Below are 25,396 nucleotides of genomic sequence, written 5' to 3'. Positions count from 1 at the left end.
TCTGAAGTGAAAAATTCACTTCATGCTAAATAGGTCTGAAGTGCAATCAATGGTTTCATGTACTTAAGGCCAATATGTCTGAAGTAAAAAATTGCACTTCAAGATGCACTTAAGGCCAATAAGCCTGAAGTGAAAAATTGCACTTCAGATGCACTTAAGGCCAAAAATACTGAAGTGCAACAAACATTTTCATTCACTTAAGGCTAAAAAGTCTGAAGTGAAAATTTGTACTTCAGATGCACTTAAAGCCAAATAGGTCTAAAGTGTAACTAATGGTTTCATGCACTTAAGGCCAATAAGTCTGGAGTGAAAAATTGCACTTCAAATGCATTTAAGGCCAAATGTCTGAAGTGCAACAAATATTTTGCTACACTTAAGGCCAATAAGTCTGAAATAAAAAATTACACTTCAGATGCACTTAAGGCCAAAAGGTCTGAAATGCAACAAACGTTTTGCTATACTTAAGGCCAATAGCTTTGAAGTGAAAAATTGCACTTCAGATGCACTTAAGGTCAAAAGGTCTGAAGTGCACCCAACGTTTTTATGCACTTAAGCCAACTTGGCCTAAAATGCAAATTGCCCAGAAACAGAAGTTTGTTCTTCGAATTATAACAATCCAGTATACGATTTAATACCTAATTCTACTCCAAATAGGCTCAAATTTGAAACATAACCTCCAAATATCATCAGGAACAAACCTCAATCATCAATTTATCAAAATAATAATAAATCTAATGAACCCATTTTGCAATTAAGAAAAAGAAGAAGAAGAAGAAGAAACCCTAAGCAATAGTAAAAAATAAAAGCGTCATAACAACTTACTATTGTAAAACATCATAAACTACATTAAAATATGTTCACAACCACCATATGAAATCATTGTCACCCGAAGAAGAAGAAGGAGAAGAAAAAAACGGAGGAGAAAGAAGCATGTAGTTGTTTAAAAAGTGAGTATATTTTTTTATTTTTTTTTAAGAAAATGGATATAGAAAATGGATCCTTTCTTTTAAGAAAAGGATCATCGCGCTAGTCCTTCATTAACGGCCCATGTTTTCTGTCTAAACGGCCCAATTATATCCTCATCAAAAAATATTTATTCTAACCCCCACAAGTTTCCAAATCTGAAGCGAACAGCTACTCTATCACTGCAAATCGAAGAAGAAATTTTCCATAGTGAATCGTTCTTTCAATGGCTCTAAACTATGTACGTTCTTCTTTCTCTTTATCTCTCGCACCTTTATTTGGCGCACGATTTAATTCTCCAAAAACAAAACAAAAAAAATTACAGTTTCCGCAGGATCTGAGTTTGCAATGCTCAATCAGTCAATTGTATAATGATCTAGATAATCTTCTGTTTTCTCGCTTAGGATTTCTAATTTTCGTATCAATGTTTGCGATTGTAGTTAATCTTGGGTTTAGTTAGTCATTGGCCATTTGATTTTTATAATTTAGATCTCACTCCATATAGCTATAGGCATGGAATTGGGACTATTATTTCCATGTGTTATTTTTTACTACCAGTTAAATTAGTGAGCTTGAAACTTGCCTGCTGTGATTGAATGATGATCGTTTGATTGTATAGGATTCTTGTCCAGTAGTAAAGAACATACTTCTTTTGGATTCGGAAGGAAAACGTGTAGCTGTTAAATATTACTCCGATGATTGGCCTACAAACAGCGCCAAGATTGCCTTTGAAAAGTCCATTTTTACCAAGACTCAAAAGACAAATGCTCGCACCGAAGGTATTGCTTAGTGACCTATTTTTGCTTGCATGATCTTTGATTTTCGTGTCTGAAATAGTTAGCATGCTTCTGCAAATACGGTTGCATTCTGAAATAGTTAGCATGCTTCTGCAAATATGGTTGCATTTTGCTGTCTTGTATAGGCAAAGGCGGATCCAAGATTTGAACTTTACGGGTTCTGTACGCTAGGACAGCGACCTCCAGAGGTGTAGCTGGTATTTGAACTTTATGGGATCTAAATTCTAAGATTAGCGAAATTAGGTGTTAGTAACTGGGTTCTGAATTTTATCTTTGTACATATTTAGTGGATTGCTTAGTGACCTATTTTTCTTGAATAAAGGTTTGATTTTTACTTTTGTTTGATATTCTAGGTTAAAATACTCTGCATAATTATGCGTGAAATATGAATCCCATGTACTTAGGATTCTCTAAATTTAATTTGTTTGAGCTCATTTTTCAAGTTTTGATCTGCAGCTGAAATAACAATGTTCGACAACAATATTATTGTTTATAAATTTGTGCAAGACCTCCACTTCTTTGTGACTGGAGGTGATGATGAAAATGAACTAGTTTTAGCCACAGTTCTTCAGGGTTTCTTTGATGCAGTTACCCTTCTCCTCAGGTATAGAGAGTGAAGGCACTAAAAGTTCTCCTTGATTTAGGGGTTGAGGTCTTCTGATCTGTGCAAATTTTCTGTCTGATACATTGTGCAATGATTTCAGGAATAACGTTGAACAGAGGGAAGCACTTGAGAACTTAGATCTCATTCTTTTATGCCTTGATGAGATTGTGGATGGAGGGTAAGTCATTGGCTCTCTATTAGTTGTATTCTAGCATGTTACTGTCTTTGGTTTTCACTTTCCATTTTTTATTTTGTCGTCCCTCCTTCGCCTTCTTTGCTTAGTGTTCTGTTGCTACTAAGGAAATTGTCATGCTATTCTTTCCAAGATCAAACAATACTTGCATTTTAATAGATGCTAGAACTTGTGGCATATTAGATACATGTGTATATTTTGTAATTGAACTAATCTTTCAATTCAAATATGCTCTAATTCAAAGTGGAATATTAAATTAATTACTTGTTCAAGCCAAAAGAATATAAAAACAAGAGATAATTGGCACACTGATTTGGGAGGTGAGTGTAGTGAAAAGCTTAATGCAAATAAGAATTTAGCCTTGGGTTTTCAAGTTAGAAGAGAAGCCTTTGAGCAGATATATACAGACTTTTTACAGGAGAGACTATGGTAGTTACTCTAGGGCATTTGGTCTTCGTTTGTGTATAGGTAGATAACAAATTCATAGTTTTGAACGGCCACTGGAACGAATGATTTCTGGGTTATCAAAGAAAAAAAGAAAGATAATAAGTTCATAGTTTTTGCAAGCCTCGTACAAAGACTAAATAATCCCTTATCACACATTTAAAAGCACCAATATGAGTGAACTGAGGATAGCACTGCAACATGCTGCTTTTCTGACTTGGCCATGGATATGGTTGCCCTCAGTAGTTTTGCATTTCCTGGCATCCTCCTATCTAAAGAACACCATGCTATTTAGACTTAATTGCCATGGTCTTTTCATCAGCTTTTGTGTGTTATGGAAATCGAACAAACAGAATTTTTCATGTGAAAGCTGAACCAATGGCTGCTAGTTTGAGGATGTAAACAACTAGTTCACTGTACATCAGAATAGATTCATTTTATGCTGTTGTGACCAGGAAATTTTGCTCCATTGTGCCATAATCCAAGAATTAGTTTGCCTTTTTTTAATTCTCTTCTTCTTATTTGCCATGACGGAAGAGCAGTTTTAATATTTAGGGTAAATGAACATTCATTTCATAAGTGCACTGAAAGAATTTTTATTCAAATGCTCCCTTGTTAGAGGATACTTCTATTGGTCTAGATATCTGATTGCTTTTATGAGATAGATAATTAACAACTACTATTACAGTTAAGTTTCGATACCATATTCATCCTATTAACCACATTGCACTGTTGCCTTATTTTCCAACTTCTATAACCGGAAGGTTTACTAAAATGTTTTGGTGTTTCGAATGTATGCTGCAGGATGGTTCTTGAGACTGATGGTAATATTATTGCGGGAAAAGTTTCCAGTCATACTATGGATGATGGAGCACCCTTGTCTGAACAGGTAAGCAACACATTCTTTCTATTGCCGAATCATACTCTAACTGTGGTACAATTCTCTCATATGTAAAATTGTTTTACCTTTCCTTGACTTCGTATAAAAGTCCTTCGGAATTTCATTTGTTATAGAACAGGTAAACTAACAGGCTTAAGACATCTCATGCTCTAAGCTTAGTAGAACCATTTTGCAGTCAATGTTTTCTATTCAAGGTTTGTAGTTAGAACTCTCCTGGATTGTCCCAAAATGCTCCGGGGCCTTGTTTAGCTTATAAAGAAAAGCAATTGTTTTGGTAATGTTCATAGTCCAAATAAGCTAATCCGAGTTGATGCACCTCACGGATAGCTATTACCAATACAAAATATGCACAAGAAGTACAAAGTGTAGCATGAGTACAACCGACCCAATGTTAAACGTTGGTTTTTTGATCAAGTTTTGAATGGGTCCTGAAGCACAAGGAGAATTTACTCGTTGGTGTCAATTGGAGTTACTCCGTAAGTGTCGAACCTAACCTCGACGAGGTAGTGGCGAGGTTATGACAGGACACCCACGTACAGACGATAACTCAAGCGTTGGCAACAGCACGCGAGCATTTGACAAGATCACTTCTCAGATGAATAATATCTAAGTCTGCCAGAGCGATTATTTTTGGCATTATTCTTTATGATTATATTTGTAGTCATTTTTCTCTGGGATTGTGATGTTGCTTATCTATAGAGTCGTTCAATTTTATACCATTTCAAATGTTCTGCTGCTTATGTTTTGGTTTATCTATCTTGTAAGTGGAGGCCAGCTATTATGCATTTTGGATCAACATATTAATTTGTGCTTCTATAATCCATTTCCTTTACCTTGCCCAAAGCCTAATAAATCATAAACAAACCGTGTCTTAGGCCGTGTATTTTTTAAAATAATTGTGCAAAAAAAAAAAACATTTCTCTTTTTTATTTGAGAGTTGCCATATTTGTTGTTTTACAAGAGAGTGAGGTGGTCATGTATGCTGTCTCTTATAAGATGAAATTGACAAGACTTGGAACCACGCCAAATTCAATATCAATTCTTCGACACATTTTAAAGGAGATTAATCAATTCACAGTCTCAATATTATCCTAAGTTGAGAATAAACTACTAGAATGTGCTAAAACTTAATTATGCAATTAGTACAGACCATCCTTTAAAGAAAATAGGAAAATGACGCATAACTTGAGGGGAAAGAAGAGAAAAATGACAGGAAAAGAACAAATACTTGTGATTATTACTTGCTGAATAATGGAGTGAACCACTGAAATTGAGAGGGTGATGATGATTTTGATATAAAAATATATCTAAAGTAGAGCCAGTAAAAATAGACGTTTGCTTGAATTTTGCAATTTGGGTAAATTAGAGTTACAATAATACTTAGGGCGGCCGTTTGGCCATAAGAGAAGATTCATTTGTTTTTACTTTTCTCGAAATCAGTATTTGGCCATGAAATACTTAAAGATAAATTTGAGAATTTTTTATAAATTTGAACAACTCCAAAAAGCTATTTTTCAAAAATTTTACATCACTTCAGATCACTCACAAAAATTCAAAAACAACCTAAAATTATATTCATGTCCAAACACAATTCTAATTTTTAAATACCATTTTTATTTGAAAAAAGATTTCACTTTTTCCCCCCGGAAATTTACAATTCTTATGTCCAAACGCCCACTTAGTTTAGTTTCGAAAAGTAAAATCAACCACATTTATCCATTTGTTATTCCATTGTAGAGAGATTTTCACTCACAATAAACACGGAGTTAGGCAGATAGGAGAGGATGCAAATTTGTAAAAATAGCACGGTATATCCAGTTTTCGGACTGGTCATTCAAAAATAGCCAGCGTTTACGAAGTCAATAAAAAATAGCCACTATTTTGCTGCAACAGAGACCGGTCCAGCATAATATACTAGAGTTCGGTGCACCTGTGTATGAATTCCAACATATTATGCTGGACCGGTATACTTTGCTGATATACTGGAGACTGGAGCACCGGTGCTCCAAACTCCAATATTATACTGGACAATTATACTTGCTGGAACTCCAGTATATTATGCTGGAGTTCTAGTGTACTTATGCTGTAACTCCATCATATTATGCTGGAGTTCCAGCATACTTATCCTAGAACTCTAGTATAATATGCTGGAGTTCAAGTATACTTATGCTAGAACTCCAGTATAATATACTGGCGTATTTTCCAGGTTTTGAACAGTGTTTTCGCTCAGATTTATCTTTACATGAAAAGTAGCTAAATTTCGATTACTTTTACAACTGGGCTATTTTTGAACAACTAGTTGTAAATCTGGCTATTTTTTAGTTTCTCCCTGCAAATTTAAAATGTAACAAATGAATATAGGCATCACATTTATAAAAAAAAAACAAACATAAATATAAAGAAAATAAAAAGAAAAGTGAATAGTAGAGAGAAAGAGGAGGCCCCTAAAATAGTGACATTGCTTGAGGACCTGGGACGGAGAGGACTTTGCTTTTCTTCTCATTCCTAAAAAATATTGTTCCTCTCTCTCTCTCTCTCTCTCTCTCTCTCTCTCTCTCCTACATTCACACGTTGTTGAATCAGAAGCTCCATTTCTTCCTCTGTCTCTCTTTCTAATCTCCATTTTCTTCTTTCTTTGCAACCTTTCCCTGCTTCAGGTAACTTTTTTTTTTCTCTTCCTTCTCATTTTCAATTTTCTTGTTTTCTGTGTATTTTTTCACGAATTAAACGTGCATGTTAACACAATGTATTTCCCTCCAACCCCTTTCTTGGAATGTGTAATTGTGGATGTTTCTTTTTGTGGGTCAATACCTTGTGTTTCTGCATGTTATAAATGCTCTCTACAATAGCTTAATTTTGTGATTTTCTATTGTATTGTATTGTATTGTATTGTATTGTTTGATGAATACAATGTTTGGATAGATTGCATCGTTTGTCTTCGTTTTACGATGTCATGCACCAATAATACGAAGAATAAACTTGCAATATTACTAAGAAAAAATAGGATGCGGAGTAGAATTATTATATTAAAAAGTGGGATAAAGGATATAATATGATTATTTAATAATAAAGGATGGGCAAGATAAGAGAAAAAAAGTAAAGAAACGACGCCACCACACCTAATCCATCGTTTCATAAAGTGGCACTTTTCGTCGTTACATAACGATTGATTTAACAATACGATAATAAAATTTAAGTAACAATCAAAACAAACATTGTATTTAGAGTAACAATACAATACAATACGATATGAAACAACCATACAAACAAGCTGTTAATTTCATTCTATATAATATGTGGTGGCATTACGTACCTATATTGTTGGTTTGTGAATATTCAGCTCTCAAAATTTTCTTTTCCATGTTAATGTTTGTGAGTTGGTCGATTTTAGTTTAATTGCTCTATGGGCTCAAATTCTATTCAGATATGTTGATGCCAAAATGTCTGGTTTTGGGTATTTTCAGGTTAAATCTCGATGTTGTTAACGTGAATTGTGACTTATTCCTCTTGCTATGATGCTCTGCTTGAGAATGCTGTTCAATTGTCTTGGAGAAGGCAACCTATAGCTGTGTGTTGTTGAATATTATAATGTGGTGATACAACTGACGTGTGCATTGGCTTGAGGGGAAAAGAATGGCGGGTGGCCGGATAAGAGCAAAGATTCGTAAGAGTAGTATTTACACGTTTGGTTGTCGTAAGCGGCCACCTACATCTGAGGAAGAGGGTCCTCGTGATTTAGGCCCAACTTCTTCAAGAGTAGTCCATTGCAACAAACCTGAACTCCATGAAAAGAAACCTCTCAAGTATCGCTCCAATTTCATATCCACCACAAAGTACAATGTCATCACGTTCCTACCTAAGGCATTATTCGAGCAATTCAGGCGTGTTGCTAACTTGTATTTTCTCATGTGTGCAATTCTAACACTCACAACGGATCTTTCACCATTTGATCCATTTAGTACGGTGGCTCCTTTGGTCTTTGTTGTTGGTTTGAGTATGGCGAAGGAAGGATTGGAAGATTCAAAGCGATTCATACAAGATATGAACGTAAATCGTCGAAAAGCTAGTGTACACAAGATTGATGGTGTGTTTGAAGATACGCCATGGATGAAGATCCGGGTTGGAGATGTCGTGAAAGTGAAAAAGGATCAATTTTTTCCAGCTGATTTACTTCTTTTATCATCTAGTTACGAAGATGGAATTTGTTATGTGGAAACTATGAACTTGGACGGAGAGACAAACTTGAAGGTAAGAAGAGCTTTGGAGGTTACCTTACCTTTGGATGAAGATGAGACTTTCAAGGAATTCAGCGCGACCATAAAATGTGAAGATCCTAATCCTAGCCTTTACACTTTTGTTGGCAACCTTGAATATGATCGTCAGGTTTATCCTCTTGATCCTAGTCAGATTCTCCTCCGGGATTCAAAGCTTAGGAATACTGCTTATGTCTATGGAGTCGCAATATTCACTGGTCATGATAGCAAAGTTATGCAGAATTCTACAAAGTCTCCTTCAAAGAGGAGCAGGGTTGAATTACAGATGGACAAGATTATTTACCTCCTTTTTGCCCTTCTTCTCTTGATATCATTTGTCAGTTCTATTGGCTTTGCCATAAACGTCAAAATCGACCTGCCAAAATGGTGGTATCTGCAGCCTAAGGACACTTCCAATAATTCGACTGATCTAAGCAAGCCTGAGTTGTCTGGCCTTCTGCATTTGTTCACTGCACTTATTTTGTATGGTTATTTAATTCCTATATCCCTCTATGTTTCCATTGAAGTTGTGAAGGTCCTACAGGCATCGTTCATAAACCAGGATATCAGTTTGTACGATGATGAGTCAGGAACTCCTGCTCAAGCTCGTACTTCAAACTTAAATGAGGAGCTTGGGCAGGTTGATACAATCCTCTCGGACAAAACTGGCACTTTGACGTGCAACCAAATGGACTTCCTAAAATGCTCTATTGCCGGTAATCCTTATGGAACACGTGCTAGTGATGTTGAACTTGCGGCTGCAAAGCAGTTGGCGGAGGACATGGGCGGGCAAGATCTTGAACTTTCACAGAGACCTGATGGTGGGAATGGTTTTGGTGCATCGGAAGTCCAGTTAGAGACGGTCGTCACCTCTAAAGATGGAAGCATCCTTAAACCTGCAATAAAAGGGTTCAGCTTTGAGGATAGCCGCCTTATGAAGGGAAGTTGGATGAAAGAGCCAAATGCAGATGTCATCTTGCTATTCTTTAAGATACTTGCAATTTGTCATGCTGCTATTCCTGAGCCAAATGAGGAGACCGGAAGCTTTAGTTATGAATCAGAGTCTCCAGACGAAGTATCATTTCTTGTTGCAGCAAGAGAATTCGGTTTTGAGTTTTGCAAAAGAACTCATGCGAGTGTTTTTGTAAGAGAAAGATACCCTTCTTTTCAAGATCCAGTTGAAAGGTAAGATCAAGTCTCAAATTCTCTCAAGTTGCTTCCAAGAATTGCATTACCCTTGTAGTACACTTACATTTTGTTCCATTTACTCCAGGGAATACAAAGTTCTTAATCTTTTGGACTTCACCAGTAAGCGGAAGAGAATGTCTGTCATCGTTCGGGATGAGAGTGGCCAGATTCTTCTCTTGTGTAAAGGAGCAGACAGGTTTTTCTTTTCCTACCCTTTGTTATTCTCAATTTTAGCTCCTGCATCTCTCAAAGTTGGTGATTCAAGAGCCATTCTGCTGTAAAAAATACAGCCGGCACGTCTGTAAATTCCAAGCAACTCCCTTCACACCTAATTATTTGTCTCTTTTTTGACTGGGTATCGTAAACAAGAAAAGAGTCGAAACTATGAGTTGTTTAATGTTGGTTTGAGAAGCATTGGATATAAATTTGAGTTTTGTGCTATAAATGAATATAATCGAGGATAGACCTGTATCATATATACCCGTATCATATACAACTTCTTGTGGTATTTAGAATGTACTAAAAATTTCTGTCAGAGGAAAGTAGTCTACGACATCCCAAAAAGGGAAATAGGCAAAAGCTTTTTGAGACAGTAAATACATTTTTTATGAATTACTCAAAATTTGCCCTATATCCTCACTTCTTGCATGCATGAGGGTGAAACTATTTTCTTTCTGAAGTGTTAATTCTCTCGGCTTTTTCTTTTCTACCCGGCCCTATTTGTCAGCTGGAAATGGTATTAGAGATCTTCTAAGGGCTTGGTCCATTTTCTGCATGAAGTAGGAAGTATAATAATTTATGAATTTCCCTTGCTTGTGCTATTTGTTAAGTTTATCAATGTAGCCCTTTATTGGTTAAATTTCAAGTGAAATGTTGTCTATTTTGGATTATGCAGCATCATCTATGATAGATTAGCAAAGAATGGAAGGAGGTTTGAGGAATCTATGACAAAGCATTTGAACGAATATGGGGAAGCGGGTTTGAGGACCCTTGTGCTTGCCTACAAGAAGCTCGATGAGGCAGAGTACTCGACTTGGAATGAAGAGTTTACTAAAGCAAAAACTTCAATTGGTGGGGATAGAGATGTTATTCTTGAACGCGTATCTGATATGATGGAAAAGGATTTGATCCTTGTTGGTGCTACAGCTGTGGAGGATAAACTACAGAAGGGAGTATGTTCCTTTAATTACTTACTAGAAAATGAAAAGTGTGCATTTCCAATTCACTGTCCTTTCAACTATTTCGTTCTATATGTTTGACCAGGTTCCTCAGTGCATTGATAAACTGGCGCAAGCTGGTCTCAAGATCTGGGTTTTGACAGGTGATAAGATGGAAACAGCCATAAACATAGGGTCTGTCTCTCAAACAGAGAAATTTCATCCACCATTTCATATTATTTAGTCGGTGGACGCCAACTGCTAATGGGAAATACCTCCTTTCTTTCAGGTATGCGTGTAGTTTGCTTCGACAAGGAATGAAACAGATATGCATAACAACAATGAATGCAGACTCAGTGGCCCAAGATTCTAAACAGGTAGGTTTGTTGAACACAAACAGTTTAAGTTCTTCTCGATTTTATTATGATTAATGACAGCTTCCATTTATTTGTCATGATCAGGCTATAAAGGAGAACATTTTGAAGCAAATCACAAATGCTTCCCAGATGGTCAAGCTTGAAAAGGATCCCCATGCCGCATTTGCATTGATAATTGATGGGAAAACACTATCTTATGCATTGGAGGATGATACGAAGCATCAATTTTTGAATTTAGCTGTTGATTGTGCTTCAGTCATTTGCTGCCGTGTCTCTCCTAAGCAGAAGGCTTTGGTAAGATAATGTCAAACTTGATTTGCCTTTTCAATTGTATCCCTTCTATCCTTTGTAAGTTGAGCTATTCAAAATTTTTCAGGTAACTAGGTTAGTGAAGGAGGGAACTGGAAAAATCACCCTAGGAATTGGTGATGGTGCAAATGATGTTGGGATGATTCAAGAAGCAGACATTGGTGTTGGCATTAGCGGTGCAGAAGGAATGCAGGTTGGTGATGCGTTTAGCGGGTCTTTTGGCGTATTAATCTATTAAAAGCAACTTTACATTCTTCTTGGACAGAAGATCATACTTGATTCATTTGCCTAAGTAGATCAATGTTGTAATTAGAAGTTAACAACAGTTTACTCAAACATTTCACTTATCAAAAAGAAAAGGTTATCGAGAAAACATATCTCACTTATTAAAAAGAAAAAGGTTCTAGCTAAAATGTTTCACTTATCAAAACAAAAAGGTTACTTGAATAGTTTAAAAGGATCCTTACATCAATCTTGATTCTTGAGGAATGAATTAAGGCCACGTTTCCATGTTGCCGAGTATATATCCTCTTGCTGTAGCTCCGCTTAAATGGTTATCAGCTTCTTGCAGGCAGTGATGGCTAGTGACTTTGCTGTTGCGCAGTTTCGGTTCTTGGAGCGACTTCTCGTTGTACATGGGCACTGGTGCTACAAACGAATTGCTCAGATGGTAATTGTGTATATATCTGTTTCGTTTATGCATAGAACATGAAATACATGTGTGGCCTGATAATATAAAATGCCCTCATCAGATACAAGAAAACAATTAAACACTACATTTCTTTGATCCTTTTACAAATTTCATCTAATATGCACCATAATCTTCTGTGTGCAGATATGCTACTTCTTCTATAAGAATATAGCTTTTGGCCTCACACTTTTTTACTTTGAGGTTTTCGCTGGATTTTCTGGACAGTCGGTCTATAATGATATGTATATGATTCTGTTCAATGTGCTTCTTACCTCACTGCCTGTAATTGCACTCGGAGTATTCGAGCAGGACGTGTCTTCTGAAATTTGCTTACAGGTGAGCCCTCCGCCAATAAATTTTTCTTGTAGTTCCTATCGAATTAAAGAGTAATGGAGTCTGTCCGTAATTTTATTAAACCTTAATGCCCTCTTGCAGTTTCCTGCACTGTACCAGCAAGGACCCAAAAACTTGTTCTTTGACTGGTATAGAATAATTGGCTGGCTTGGCAACGGTGTCTACACCTCCCTCGTAATTTTCTTCCTCAACATTATGTTCTTCTATGATCAAGCATTCTGCGCTGAAGGCCAGACTGCTGATTTGACTATTCTTGGTACTTCAATGTTTACCTGCATCATCTGGGCTGTCAACTGCCAGATCGCGCTCACAATGAGCCATTTCACATGGATACAACATGTTTTTATTTGGGGGAGCATAGCTGTTTGGTACCTATCTCTTGTACTCTACGGTATGATATTACCAGATTATGCTAAATATGCCTTCAGAATCCTGCAGGAAGAGTTAGGTCCATCGCCAATCTATTGGTGTACCACCCTCGTTGTAACTTTAGCCTGCATTTTGCCTTACCTTGCCCACATAGCTTTCCAGAGATCGTTCCATCCGATGGATCATCACATTATTCAAGAAATCAAGTATTATAAGAAAGACGTTAAAGATGAGCGTATGTGGAAGAGACAGCAAACTAAAGCAAGACAGAAGACAAATATCGGTTTCACAGCACGAGTAGATGCCAAAATTAGGAATTTGAAAGGAAGGCTGCAGAAAAAGAATGCACAGATTGAGTAAACATAAGCATAACTGTGTGCATTGCTTATCTTCTTTGTTCTTTCGCAGGTTTTGATTACTAACAGAAATGGAGGTTGGCCATTTTGCAATTTTCCCGCCCTGGCCCTTCTAATTTGATTTGTAAGATTCTTTTATTGTCCAGTATAGTGATCAACAAATGAGGTCATTCATTAGTTACGAAATACTTTGGTTGCAGTGTACAATATTTATACATCCATGTATAGTTCTGAGAAATAGCTAATACACATTTCTCTTGGTTTCTTATTTTGGTTTTGCTTACCTGTGGACTAGTTTCATTGAAATGTTATAATAGAAAAGGTATGAAGGGCAACCCGATGCACTAAGTTCATACTCTGTGTAGTGTCCTTGAAAAGGTCAGATCACATTGGATCTATTGTATGTAATCTTACTTTGTATTGTATTTCTGCAAGATATTATTTCCACGACTTGAACTCGTGACCACACAGCGGCAATTCTTACCGTTGCGCCAAGGCTCACATATATATGTAACTTTTTCTTTTGTTATAATCATCAAAATAATTCATGCGAATGTGTGGCCTCTTTATAATTTTATTCAACTTCTAATGACATCATTATCAAAAGATTAGTCATCCTTTAAACATTTTCGAAGTCAATTATTTATGAAGTTGTTGTCAAGGTTACCTCGATGACTAATTGAGCACTGCAAACGTGTGTTTAGCTTAATTCAGTTGAGTGATCTTTACCTAAGAGTCTTAACAACTTTCACATTAAACTTAGTAGACTGAGCCAAATACTAATTCAAGACCAAACTACCTAATCCACTACATTGGTTTGGTTGCGGTTGGCTACTACCAAATCTATATTATATTTCCATTTCTCCTTTCAATTTTGAAGATGTTGCTAGAAAATAGACCATCTGATTTTGAGAGTTTTACGCATCAAATGATTTAGCCGAGAGTCTATTGGAAACAATGGCGAAGTCACATAGTCAGACCACCCTTCGTTAAAAAATTGTACTGCATATATAGTAAAATATTATGTTTTAGGGGTATATAAAACATATTGAACACCCTTAGTATGGAATTTTTTTTCACTTTTTTTCAAATTTGAATACCCTTGAAAAAATTTCTAGCTTCACCACTGATTGGAAATAGCCTCTCTACCTCCACAGGGTAGGGATAAGGTCTGCGTACACACTACCCTCCACAGACTTCACTATGTGAGATTATACTGGGTATGTTGTTGTTGTTGTCCGCATCAAATGATTTGGGATAGACGCGGTTGTTATCGATCTCAAGTAGCACCCATAGAAGCGTTTTCCTTTTCCATGCTATTAGTATTAGTGTTAGTTTAGTATTTTCTTATTCTTAAATTTCTATTAATAACTTCTATTTCTTTCACTTCGGTTTCTTATTATCTTGATGTTGTTACTGGATAATTTATCCGTTTTTATTGTAAAAATAGCACGGTATAACCAGTTTTCGGACTGGTCATTCAAAAATAGCCAGCGTTTACGAAGTCATTGAAAAATAGCCACTATTTTGCTGTAACAGAGACCGGTCCAGCATAATATACTGGAGTTCGGTGCACCTGTGTATGAACTCCACCATATTATGCTGGACCGGTATACTTTGCTGACTCCAGTATAATATACTAGAGACTGGAGCACCGATGCTCCAAACTCCAGTATATTATACTGGACAATTATACTTTCTGGAACTCCAGTATATTATGCCGGGGTTCTAGTGTACTTATGCTGGAACTCCAGTATAATATGCTGGAGTTCAAGCATACTAATGCTGGAACTCCAGTATAATATACTGGCGTATTTTCCGGGTTTTGTACAATGTTTTCGTTCAGATTTATCTTTACATGAAAAGTAGCTAAATTTTGATTACTTTTGAAACTGGTCTATTTTTGAACGATCAGTTGTAAATCTGGCTATTTTTGAATTTGTCCCATCATTGAGCCCAAAGGCTATTGGAAACAACATCTCTACCTTTTCAAGGTAGGGTAAGGTTTAGGTATAGTGGAACCTCTTTATAAAAGTCCCGTTTGTTCTAATATTTTTTGGCTGCTTTAGTGAAGTGTTGTTATAGAAGACATATGTTATAACATAACATAAAAATCGGTTCCGAGAAAAACTTGACCTTTATAGTGAATGACTGTAATATAGAGATGTTGTTATAGATTTGATTGTACACACTATTCTTTCCAAATCCCACCTATGAGATTATATTGAGTGTGTTATTATTGTTACTAAAGTGGATGATTATACATGAAATCAAATTATCTTAAATGTCGTCCAGTCAATTGGAATTGATGTTGACTTAGAAAAAAACATAATTTAATGAAATCAAATGATTCAAACGTGCCACAACAAGTAATTGGAATTGAGCTTTGTTGTTAAGAATACATTATACCTTGGGTTGGTCAAATGTGTTTCCAAAATTCCTTTAAGACAAATTAATTATGCGAAAATAGCATGGGCTAGCCAGTTTTCAGATTTGTAATCGAAAAATAGCCAATATTTATCAAGTTATTGAAAAATAATCACTATTTTATGGGGAGATAAAATTTGGACAAAAAATATTCTAGTTGAAACAGAAAGTTCCAGTATAATATGTTGGATTATGGAACTCCTACGTATAAACTTCTAGCATATTATATTGGCACTCCAGCATATTACGATGGAATCTTATATGTGAAAAATTTGAACTCCAGTACAATATGCTGAAATGTCTTCGGACATATTTTATTTTTATATGAAAAGTGATTAAATTTCGTTTATTTTTAAATTATCAACTTTAAATGTATATTATTTCTGATTTTTTCCATTAATTACTATCAAAGTAAGATGATAAAGCTGAATATAAAGGATTTATCTAAGTAATTTGAGATTAAGGCAAAATTAATTGACAAAAGTCAGGTTAAAAATGGAATAACGGAGTTTGGGTCTTAATTCAATACCCGCGAAAAAAAAGGGAAAACGTAAAATGCAGTAGGAAGAAGAAGATGAGAGAGAGAGAGAGAGAGAGAGAGAGAGAGAGAGAGATGAATTCAAATTGGATCAAAAGCAAAGCTGAAGCAGTAATGTAAAAGATTAAAAGATGATTCTTCTCCTGCTCCAATGCCATGACCTCCGAGGGAACAACAAGACAAAAAGCTGAAATCTGCAAATATTAAATCATATTTTATCCATTCATTTCTTTCATAAGATAAACCTAATAGTACCGATTTTCTTCTTTGGATCCATTTTTGTGGATTAATTTGTGGATTCAAAGTTTTCCTATTTATAACTGGGTTTGTATCTTTTAATTATTTTCCCAATTAATCATCGAACCTCTAATTAATGGAGCCTCGTGTTGGTAATAAGTTTCGTTTGGGCCGGAAAATCGGTAGCGGCTCCTTTGGTGAGATCTACCTCGGTATACACATTCTTCAATTTTGCTCTTTGTAATTAATTTTTTTGTTTTGTTTTTCATTTGTGGATACTTATAATTTTGTCATTTTCAGGGACTAATGTTCAGACTAATGAGGAGGTTGGAGTTAAGCTGGTAAATATTGAATTTTCATTTCCTTTTTTCCAAATTTTTAACATTCAGCACGTACCTTTTAGTATAATTCTGTATTTTTGTAGCTTCCTGATTGCTTAAGTAAGGATTTTGAGCTGCTATTAGTTAAAAGTTGGAGTATTTCTCATTATTTGTTAGTATGAAATACTTTAGTTTTTTCCTCACTCGCATTTAGATCTAGAAGCTGCATAATCTTGAATATAATATTTACACCAGCAAAGTAAATGGATATTCCCAGGTAGCTCTTTTACCCCCTGGTTTTTAGTAGGATCTTAATAACATAACATGATATTGAAATAGTTATTAACTTGTAGAACACTAGACGTTTATACCTTGTCCTTATCAGTATTCGAAGTCCTATTTATATTCGAAGATTGGTGGAACATTTTTGTCATTGTGATTGAAATACTTCTTCTGTTTCTGTTACTCAGGAAAATGTGAAGACAAAGCATCCTCAACTATTATATGAATCAAAGTTGTATAAGATACTACAAGGAGGAAGTAATTTCTCATTCTCCTGTTGGTTACTATTGCTTCTTTTATACGACGTTTATACCTTGTCCTTATCAGTTGGAATTTTTTTGACATTGATAGCTGGAATTCCCAATTTAAAATGGTTTGGAGTCGAAGGAGATTATAATGTCCTTGTGATGGATTTACTGGGACCTAGTCTTGAAGATCTCTTCAATTTCTGCAGCAGGAAGCTGTCCTTAAAGACTGTTCTTATGCTTGCAGACCAGATGGTAGGTGTGAAGTTTTGCACTTGTTACTTATTTCGTTAACTATCTATAAACCTGTTTTCATCGTACTCAATTTTCAGATTAATCGAGTTGAATTTGTCCATGCCAAATCTTTTCTTCATCGAGATATAAAACCAGACAACTTCTTGATGGGATTAGGAAGACGTGCAAATCAGGTATTGGGATCAAAGCTATTGGTTGCTATACATCCACCTGTTGCTGGTAGGGAAATTATTGATTCTTTACTACCATTGGTTACATATAGGTCTATGTAATTGATTTTGGGCTGGCCAAGAAGTATAGGGACTCCACCACTCATCAGCATATTCCATATAGGTAAGCTCCCAAAAACACCCCGCCCCATCTCTTTTTTGATTAATCATATAGGTTAGCTCCTTTGAACTTTTCAAGAGAAGATAAGATAATCTTCTATCTATGGGATTGAGGAAGGTTTCATAACAAGTGTGAGCTTTATCTTGTCTTGTTGCAGATTTTTCTATGAAGGGACAAAAAAGATGATTTCTTTTAGTTTGCATCAACTATATAACACTATGATCCTTTCTTCCTCCTTCAGAGATACTCCTGTATTTCAATTAGTTTGTCCCTTTTTGATTTGGGAGATTTATTAACAGAAGAGTTCAAGATAAGAGTTGTTTAATACCTGTAGGGAATTATTGTGATCAGAGTTTGACTTTTGTGTTGCAGAAGAACAAAGTAGAGGTTAAAGGTCTACTGAGAAGAATGATATATTTATCCGTTAAAACCTCTTTTGGCATGTAAAATGAATCAAGAAATTACTTTCAAAGAAAACGGATGGTAGACATCCCAAACAGAAAAGTAAAACAAGTACTTATGGTTTGAGGGAGTTGTAAGTAAAGCCGGAGGGAATTTCAGTTTCTTTCTTTTCTCTTTCTAAATCATAAGATACTATCCTAGTCAAACACCAAGTGAGTCCAAAATTACCAGCTACATTGGGTCTCCTGGACTTCTTGGTATTGACACAATGTGATGTAGAGTTACGAGGATCGTTATATGTGTTGGTATCACTAGTATATCACAAATTGGTATCAGAATTTTGGTATAAGCAAATTAGTCATTAGAAACTTAGAACTGCATCAGAAATTTAAAATGGGTTTTTATCTTATCTAACATGATTTTAACATCACTTATTTCACTTAGATATCAAATTTGATATCTTAGTGAAATAAGTGATGTTAAAATGTGATATTTTTGTAAAAGAGTTTCACCGTTCATCTAAAAAAATCAATTGCTTTTCATCCAAATGATTATTATTTGTATTTATAACTATTTTTCTTGAAGTACACTTTGTTTCCTTCACTGGCATCTTTCTCAAGCCCACACTTCACTTGATCTTTGTACTTAAAAGTTAAAACCCTAGAAGATCTTGACTCTTTTCTAGGCTTTTTTGCCTTTGACAATACTGACTCCCACTTAAGAGGCAAGAAGCAGCAGATGAAATGGCTTATGAATTTTTGAATATGAAATATCTATTTTTTTAATGAAGGAAGAAGTTTCATTAGAAAAGGCATCAAGAAGAGGCTAAAGGTTATAAAATAGGTGAGTTAGCTCCTACACAGACAAAATACATGAAATGTACATTATTAACTTAAAAAAGGAAACTTACATCATTTATAGCTTCTGCTGTGGAACTTTCTCCTGTTTTTCCAGCTCAAATGCTTGCTTATATTCATTTTTTAATTTTATAGAGTGACAATGAATTATTTAAACAATTTTTTTTTTTTGAAAAATCATATAAATATGGACAAAAAGATGCTTGGTGGATAACTTTGGTGCTCAGATTATTAACCTTTCTTTATTATACTAGAGAGTATTTATTACTTTTTTCATCCCAATTTAGTTGTCCAATTTTAATTTTTCCGATTATTATGAGAAAATAAAAGAATACGAATTATTTATATTTTTCTTTGAAATAATTTTTTTTATGACAATAAGGACTTCTAAAGAAGTCATGGACACCTGATTATAATTCCTTCTTCTATCGTATGTTATAGTTATGGAAAGATTTAAAACCTTAAATGTTAGTAGTTCTTACATAATTCAATTAAGGAAAGATTTAATAGTCAAAGTTTTAGTTAATTTAAAACCTAGATATTAGGAAAATAATAAGATGAATAATATTTCACTAAGGGTCTTTGTACGTGCAACGCATTCCGTGTCATGAGTAAAACCTTTTTAAATTCGCATAAATAGTATTAAAAAATATCGTGAATTATAAATACAAGGATAAAGAAAATAGTGTAAGTTCCTTAAATTAAAGAATAGTGATTGTGTTTAGCTAATTTTATGGGAAAAAATTGTGTTAACATTGCTCACAAGTCACAACGGTATTTCAGTCCATCTATGACCTTTAAACTTTTTTTAGGAAACAAATTAAAAATTTTACATTATTTTTAAATATCTTTTTTAACTTGACTTCAAATACTACTTTTTTTTATATATCACAAATTTACGTCCAACTTCAGTTTTCATACAAATAATATGCTTTAGTTTGACCTATTATTCATTATAATATTAAATAATTTTATTATTTTAGATGTATATTGTTTTGAAGAAATAGTACGTAATTGAAGGGTAAGAGGAAATGTCAATATTACAATAATATGTTTGTCCATAAATAATTATTTGAGTTGTAATATTCTTTGTTTTGAAAATAAATTCGCATTGAAATTAATTTTATAGAGATCTAAGGATAGTTCTTTTCTTACTTGAAATTAGACAAATTTGCCACTTCCCAAAAAGAAATTAAATTGTGTTAAAGTGGAAACATACATTTCTACAATCTAAAATGTAAATAAAAAGGGGTAAAATTAAATGTTCCTAAATTTTTGTTTGACAAATCAGCAAAATTGCCGAAAGTTTTTCTCATAACAAAAGTTAGTATTTTCTTTTTAATAAGGTATAATTTGAAAGTATATTGATTCCTTCTTGGAAAGCTATTTTTCTTTTATTTTACTTAGACTTGGATAATTAAATGATTATTCCTAAATAGTAGGGAATTAATTAATGACTATTCCTAAATAGTAGAAAATTAGTTAAATGACTATTTCTAAATATTAGTAGAATAATCAAATGACTATTTTGTCAAGTGTGAATTCAATTTTAAAGGAATAAAAAAGGCGAACGATGTTTCGCTAACGTCCTTCGTGCTTTTAACATAATATAGATAGGTCTGGATGTTGGCTTCCATTCAAGTCCTATACCTCTATAATGAATTGTAGTTACCTCTTTTTTCACTAACTTCGGTTAGGTAGTGACGTCAGAAAAAAATCTGATAACTTATTTCTCAAGTCCAGATAAAGGTGGAGAGTTACAGTAAGTTGACTGCCAATGTAAAAATAGTCAAATCATGATATTGTCAACCTCAACTAGTTTGGCGTCGAGGCATGTTGGTTAGCTTTTCCTATGGTTATAGTTCATTTTCCTAAGTTCCCCTGATTTATTCTCTTTCTCTCTCTGAGTTACTGGTGGAAGGAGAAGGCTTCATCAATCTAGTGCCACCATGTCTGATTGCCATGGAGTTGTGTTAATTATTTATTCGAAAGATGCACTTTTTACTGAAATTTAAGGAGAGTTTTGCAGTTGGTTTGTATTGAGGTAGGTTATTTGATTTTTGAGCTTGTCAAAGTTGTAGTATTTATTTTTTGTGTTGAGTTCCGTTATGGTACACTTTTGAGATTCTTTTCTCATGCAATCTATTAGCTAAGGAAATGATTTATCTCTAGATAATGAATGAGTAATTTTATTTTATTCTTCTAATTTTCAAATACAGAGAAAACAAAAATTTGACAGGAACTGCCAGATATGCAAGCATGAATACTCACCTTGGCATAGGTAAGCTTTTGGGTTTTTAAACTTTTGTACAACTTTGTGTATGTGGATTGCGCTTATTCTTGAAGCTATCCTTGATTCCTTTGTTGCTTTCAAACCTATAGAACAAAGCCGAAGGGATGATTTGGAGTCACTGGGTTATGTTCTAATGTATTTCTTAAGAGGAAGGTAGAATGTCTTTATGTGTATCTCCTTTTTCTTTATTTGCTTTCACTCTTCTTTCTTGACATATCTATTTACTGATTTCAAAATGTGTAGTCTTCCTTGGCAGGGACTGAAAGCAGGCACAAAGAAGCAGAAGTATGAGAGGATCAGTGAGAAGAAAGTTTCAACATCAATAGAGGCATTTTATGTTCTTAACATTTTTCTTATGCTAGCGATATGATCTTTAATGATGATGCTGACACAAAATTTTCTTTTCTAGACATTGTGTCGTGGCTATCCTACAGAGTTTGCATCATATTTTCACTACTGTCGGTCGCTGAGATTTGAGGATAAACCAGATTATGCTTATCTCAAGAGAATTTTTCGTGACCTTTTCATTCGTGAAGGTATGATCATTTCTTGCTTTTCATGAAATAATAATAGCTGTATAAGCTCAATTAATGTTTTTTTCTAGAATCCGTGCTATTCATTTTTGCTTTCTTCTCCTCTTTTTCTTGTCCTTTCAGGTTTTCAGTTTGATTATGTATTTGACTGGACTATTTTGAAATATCAGCAGTCACAACTTGCCAATCCTCCATCTCGTGCTCTTGTGAGTGACTTAGGCAGATCAGTTGTGTGTTAATTGGCCTCAAAATGTTGAAATGAAATGGTATTTTGGTACAGGGTGGTACTGCTGGACCCAGTTCAGGGATGCCTCATGCTCTTGCTAATGTTGAGAGGCAATCAGGTGGGTCTCTTATGTATCTCTACTTCAAGCATAAAAGAAAATTATGAGCAATCAGTACATGTTAGAGCTTTGGGGTTTGCCGATGGTAGACTTAGAATGAAACTGGACATTACTTCCGACAAAGCTTGTATAAGTTTCTTTGCCGTTTACTACTTACTGCCCATAGAATTGCATCCTCAGATCATTCCTAATAAATGTTATCTTTAGCCTTTAATGGAAAAAGTACAATTAGCATGTGAAGTGTTCACTAGTTCATAATGTTAATTATTTTTGTTCAGGGAAGTATGCAATCTGCTAGTTTGCTATTTCCATGGGACCTACAAATAACATGCTAGACATATTATGCAGGTGGTGAAGAAGGTCGGCCTAATGGTTATTCTTCAGCAAATCTTACACGTAATAGGAACACAGGGCTGCATTTCAACTCTGGAAGCTTAGCTAAGCAAAAAGGGACAGTTGGCAATGATTTATCCATGGGTAAAGAGGTGAGTCCTCTCGCTTTGTCGCTCTTGTTGTTTTGCAGCAAATTGTGACATTTTTACAGAATACCAGCCGGCACAAGATTCACAAGATTGTGAGTGCAACCAACTTTGTTAAGCTATAGATGACATAATTTGTGTTACTTTAATTTACCAAATAGGGATATCATCAATTTTGTGCCTTTTTTTCTTTGGTTACTATTTCTTATTTGTATTTATCTCTCATCTGCATTGCACTTTTCCTAGTAGACATCACAAAACCTTCCATCCTTTGACATTTTCTTTCGTCAATATAACTGCTTGCCTGAGAAAAAATTCATTCCACATGGTAGAAGCAGGATTTAGCGCGATAAAAAATGTAGTACAGCTTGCAGATCACAGGCTAATATATTCTCATGTTTTGTGATTCTATTGACAACCAGCGAAGATAAAAGAATTTTGATTGAGCTCTTATTGCAGTTATCTAGTTCTAATTTTTTCCGAACAAGTGGATCATCAAGGCGTCCAGCTGTGTCTAGCAGTCGTGACCCAGTGTTCGCTGGTGGTGAACCTGATTCCTCTCACACCCGGAAAACAGATGCCAGTCCAGGACATCTCCGTAAAACTACCAGTGCTGCGCAGAGAAGTTCACCAATTTTGTCATCAGATCAGAAGCGCAGCTCCTCCACTAAAATGGACAAGAATTTCGAGGCCGCCCTTAAAGGAATAGAAGGCCTGAGTGTTAATAAAAATGATGAGAGGCTGCATTACTAGCTGTGCTTCTCTGGTTACTGTAAATCTTGGCAAAACAATTACACCAACTTGGGGGATAAAGATGCACTTTGCTACGAGTTGCCATCACGAAAGACTAAAAATAGAAATTTACAGTGACACCAATAACATGATGAGGAGATTAATGGGTCACAAAGCCAGATTTGAGATCCCCCTTGTAATCTGATTTATGCTTGTCTATACATTTGGTGCTTTGTCTGTTTTCCTCATCTCTTTCCCTCTCCTTTATTAGAGTTCTTAGTATTCCAAATGGTGCTATGTTGTGAATTATGAAGATATTTTTGTATGATCGGAGACTAAAATATTCACTGGAGACAGACATACTGTGTCAATCTTTTTGCTATTATGGATGAATCTCAATTGCTAGATATTCAAAATATTAGGCCAGATTCCTTGTATTTGAAGGGAAATATCTAGGATGGGTGGTACACTTTTTGTCCAATTTAAAAAGTGAACTATAAAGTAAAAAAAGAAGCAGAAAGAGACTCCATCTCTATTAGCAGATTCCATCTTTTGGAAAGAAATATTAAGGATGTGTGATAGGAAATCATTCTTTGTCCGATAGAAAAAGTAAATAAAGATATTGTGTTTGAATATGACGAAAGATATCAGTATTTGCTTAAGAAAGAAATAATTTTTCACCAAAAGCAAAAATAACTTCTTATTTTTTATCGACGTGAGTCATTTTCTTTATAAGAAAATATGTTTCATAGATAATTAACTTTCGCCAATAAAACGCACCCGTAAATAAAAGTAAAAGGAAGCCAAAAGGAAATCTATCTTCTCTTTCTGTGCCAGTCAGCGATCAAGAAAATCTGCCAGCGAAGTGAGTTTTTGCATTTGGATTTTACGAAACATATTTATAACGACGAAAAGCTAATAACAAAGGTTAATAATAGGCCTAACCTCGCACAATCTTCAAATATCTCTTTTCCCTTTCTACCAAATTCCCTTTGTGCTAAAGACAAAAACTCCGACCCAACACCAATTCCCTTTTAGTACTATATTTTTATGACTAAAAAGCAGCTTTCTTGAATTAATATCATCACATATCTGTTTCTCTTCTTTTCTTTTTTGTGTTTTTATTTTTGTATAATATTGGAGTGAGATGAACTTGAATAAAAGAAAATAGTCGTACAACTAATTCTAACTTGAGTTTAATATTGAGGCGTAATTATTGTTGTTAAATATATCTCTAGAACAAAAGGACCAATTTCTTTCTCAAGAGGAGACCAATCTATATATATTACATTGATAGATTTTTGCAAGATCACGACAATGAACAATCTTTTAAGCTCTAACAAATAGGATTCTGAAATCCCTTTTTCATATAAATAACCAAAAAGGGGGGGGGGGGTGGAGAACCCCCACTTTATCACTTAATGATAGTACATTTGGAAGTAAAAAATACTTAAATTAAAATTAAAAAACAAATACAAGAAAATTACTAGTCAATTGGATGAAGGTCTAGTTTCACCATAATCCATGGACAACATGATTACAAGTATTCTTGATCCACCTAAAACTCTTTCTCAAAGAACCTTTCATTTTACCTTCCATAGCATAAGATTTATATCCAATAACTCTTCTTTTCCTTTGCAATTCAGGATCATTAAAAGCCCAATTTCTTGAAGATGCTGTGCTTTTGCTCTTCTTGATCTTCACTTCTTTATCTATGCCTCCATATGAATAAGGAACATAAGAATTAGTACTAAAACTTCTCAAATCTTGCATATTTGTTGGACCCCCATAATAATTTTCTATTTGCATCCTTCCTTCTCTTGTTGATACAGATCTAAAATTCTCCATATTTGGACACAAAAAGAGAGTTTTTTTTTGGGGTGTTTTGGTATTTGATTGAGTTTTTGTTTTGTGTAAAAATGGATTGATATATGGGAACAACTGAAAGTGGTTGTGGCTTTGATCTTTTATATTGTAATTTTTGAGTGTCTCTTTTTTGCTCTCCTACTTTTTAACATTATTAAAGGCATGCTTTGACTTTTCCTAAGATAGAATGGATGTAAAATTATTGTATGCTTTTAAATGTTATTCCCACCATTTGCAGGTATCATTGGACATGCGGACCCAAGATTTGAAGATAGTGTATATTTTTATATTTAATTAAAA

General features: G+C 34.7%; 4 protein-coding genes across 4 annotated transcripts; 3 read left to right on the top strand and 1 right to left on the bottom strand.

The window, feature by feature from the left end:
- The first annotated feature begins 1,050 nt into the window (after window positions 1-1,050).
- LOC107791054 (coatomer subunit zeta-1) lies at window positions 1,051-4,718 on the top strand. The gene is made up of 6 exons (XM_016613048.2): window positions 1,051-1,204; window positions 1,583-1,742; window positions 2,217-2,364; window positions 2,465-2,542; window positions 3,806-3,890; window positions 4,442-4,718. The coding sequence occupies exons 1-6, from the start codon at window positions 1,190-1,192 to the stop codon at window positions 4,499-4,501; spliced, it is 546 nt and encodes a 181-aa protein (XP_016468534.1). The 5' UTR covers window positions 1,051-1,189; the 3' UTR covers window positions 4,502-4,718.
- Window positions 4,719-6,366: 1,648 nt separating this feature from the next.
- Window positions 6,367-13,224, top strand: LOC107791055 (putative phospholipid-transporting ATPase 4). The gene is made up of 11 exons (XM_016613049.2): window positions 6,367-6,559; window positions 7,367-9,340; window positions 9,429-9,539; window positions 10,239-10,515; window positions 10,607-10,695; window positions 10,790-10,877; window positions 10,962-11,171; window positions 11,254-11,379; window positions 11,758-11,856; window positions 12,022-12,213; window positions 12,313-13,224. The coding sequence occupies exons 2-11, from the start codon at window positions 7,536-7,538 to the stop codon at window positions 12,958-12,960; spliced, it is 3,645 nt and encodes a 1,214-aa protein (XP_016468535.2). The 5' UTR covers window positions 6,367-6,559; window positions 7,367-7,535; the 3' UTR covers window positions 12,961-13,224.
- Window positions 13,225-15,888: 2,664 nt separating this feature from the next.
- Window positions 15,889-23,646, top strand: LOC107759747 (casein kinase 1-like protein 2). The gene is made up of 14 exons (XM_016577745.2): window positions 15,889-16,370; window positions 16,459-16,499; window positions 16,949-17,018; window positions 17,112-17,260; window positions 17,338-17,433; window positions 17,523-17,593; window positions 21,069-21,130; window positions 21,232-21,295; window positions 21,386-21,470; window positions 21,552-21,678; window positions 21,799-21,881; window positions 21,956-22,019; window positions 22,368-22,504; window positions 22,958-23,646. The coding sequence occupies exons 1-14, from the start codon at window positions 16,295-16,297 to the stop codon at window positions 23,249-23,251; spliced, it is 1,419 nt and encodes a 472-aa protein (XP_016433231.1). The 5' UTR covers window positions 15,889-16,294; the 3' UTR covers window positions 23,252-23,646.
- Window positions 23,647-24,742: 1,096 nt separating this feature from the next.
- LOC142182237 (uncharacterized) lies at window positions 24,743-25,078 on the bottom strand. Its single transcript, XM_075256359.1, has one exon. It carries the CDS (start codon window positions 25,076-25,078, stop codon window positions 24,743-24,745), a length of 336 nt encoding a protein of 111 aa, XP_075112460.1.
- Between the last annotated feature and the right edge of the window lie 318 nt (window positions 25,079-25,396).

This window comes from Nicotiana tabacum, chromosome 6, assembly GCF_000715075.1.
Source record: "Nicotiana tabacum cultivar K326 chromosome 6, ASM71507v2, whole genome shotgun sequence".
NCBI lineage: Eukaryota > Viridiplantae > Streptophyta > Magnoliopsida > Solanales > Solanaceae > Nicotiana > Nicotiana tabacum.
The sequence above is the reverse complement of the archived record's forward strand: the minus strand, read 5'-3'. Positions and strand labels throughout refer to the sequence as shown.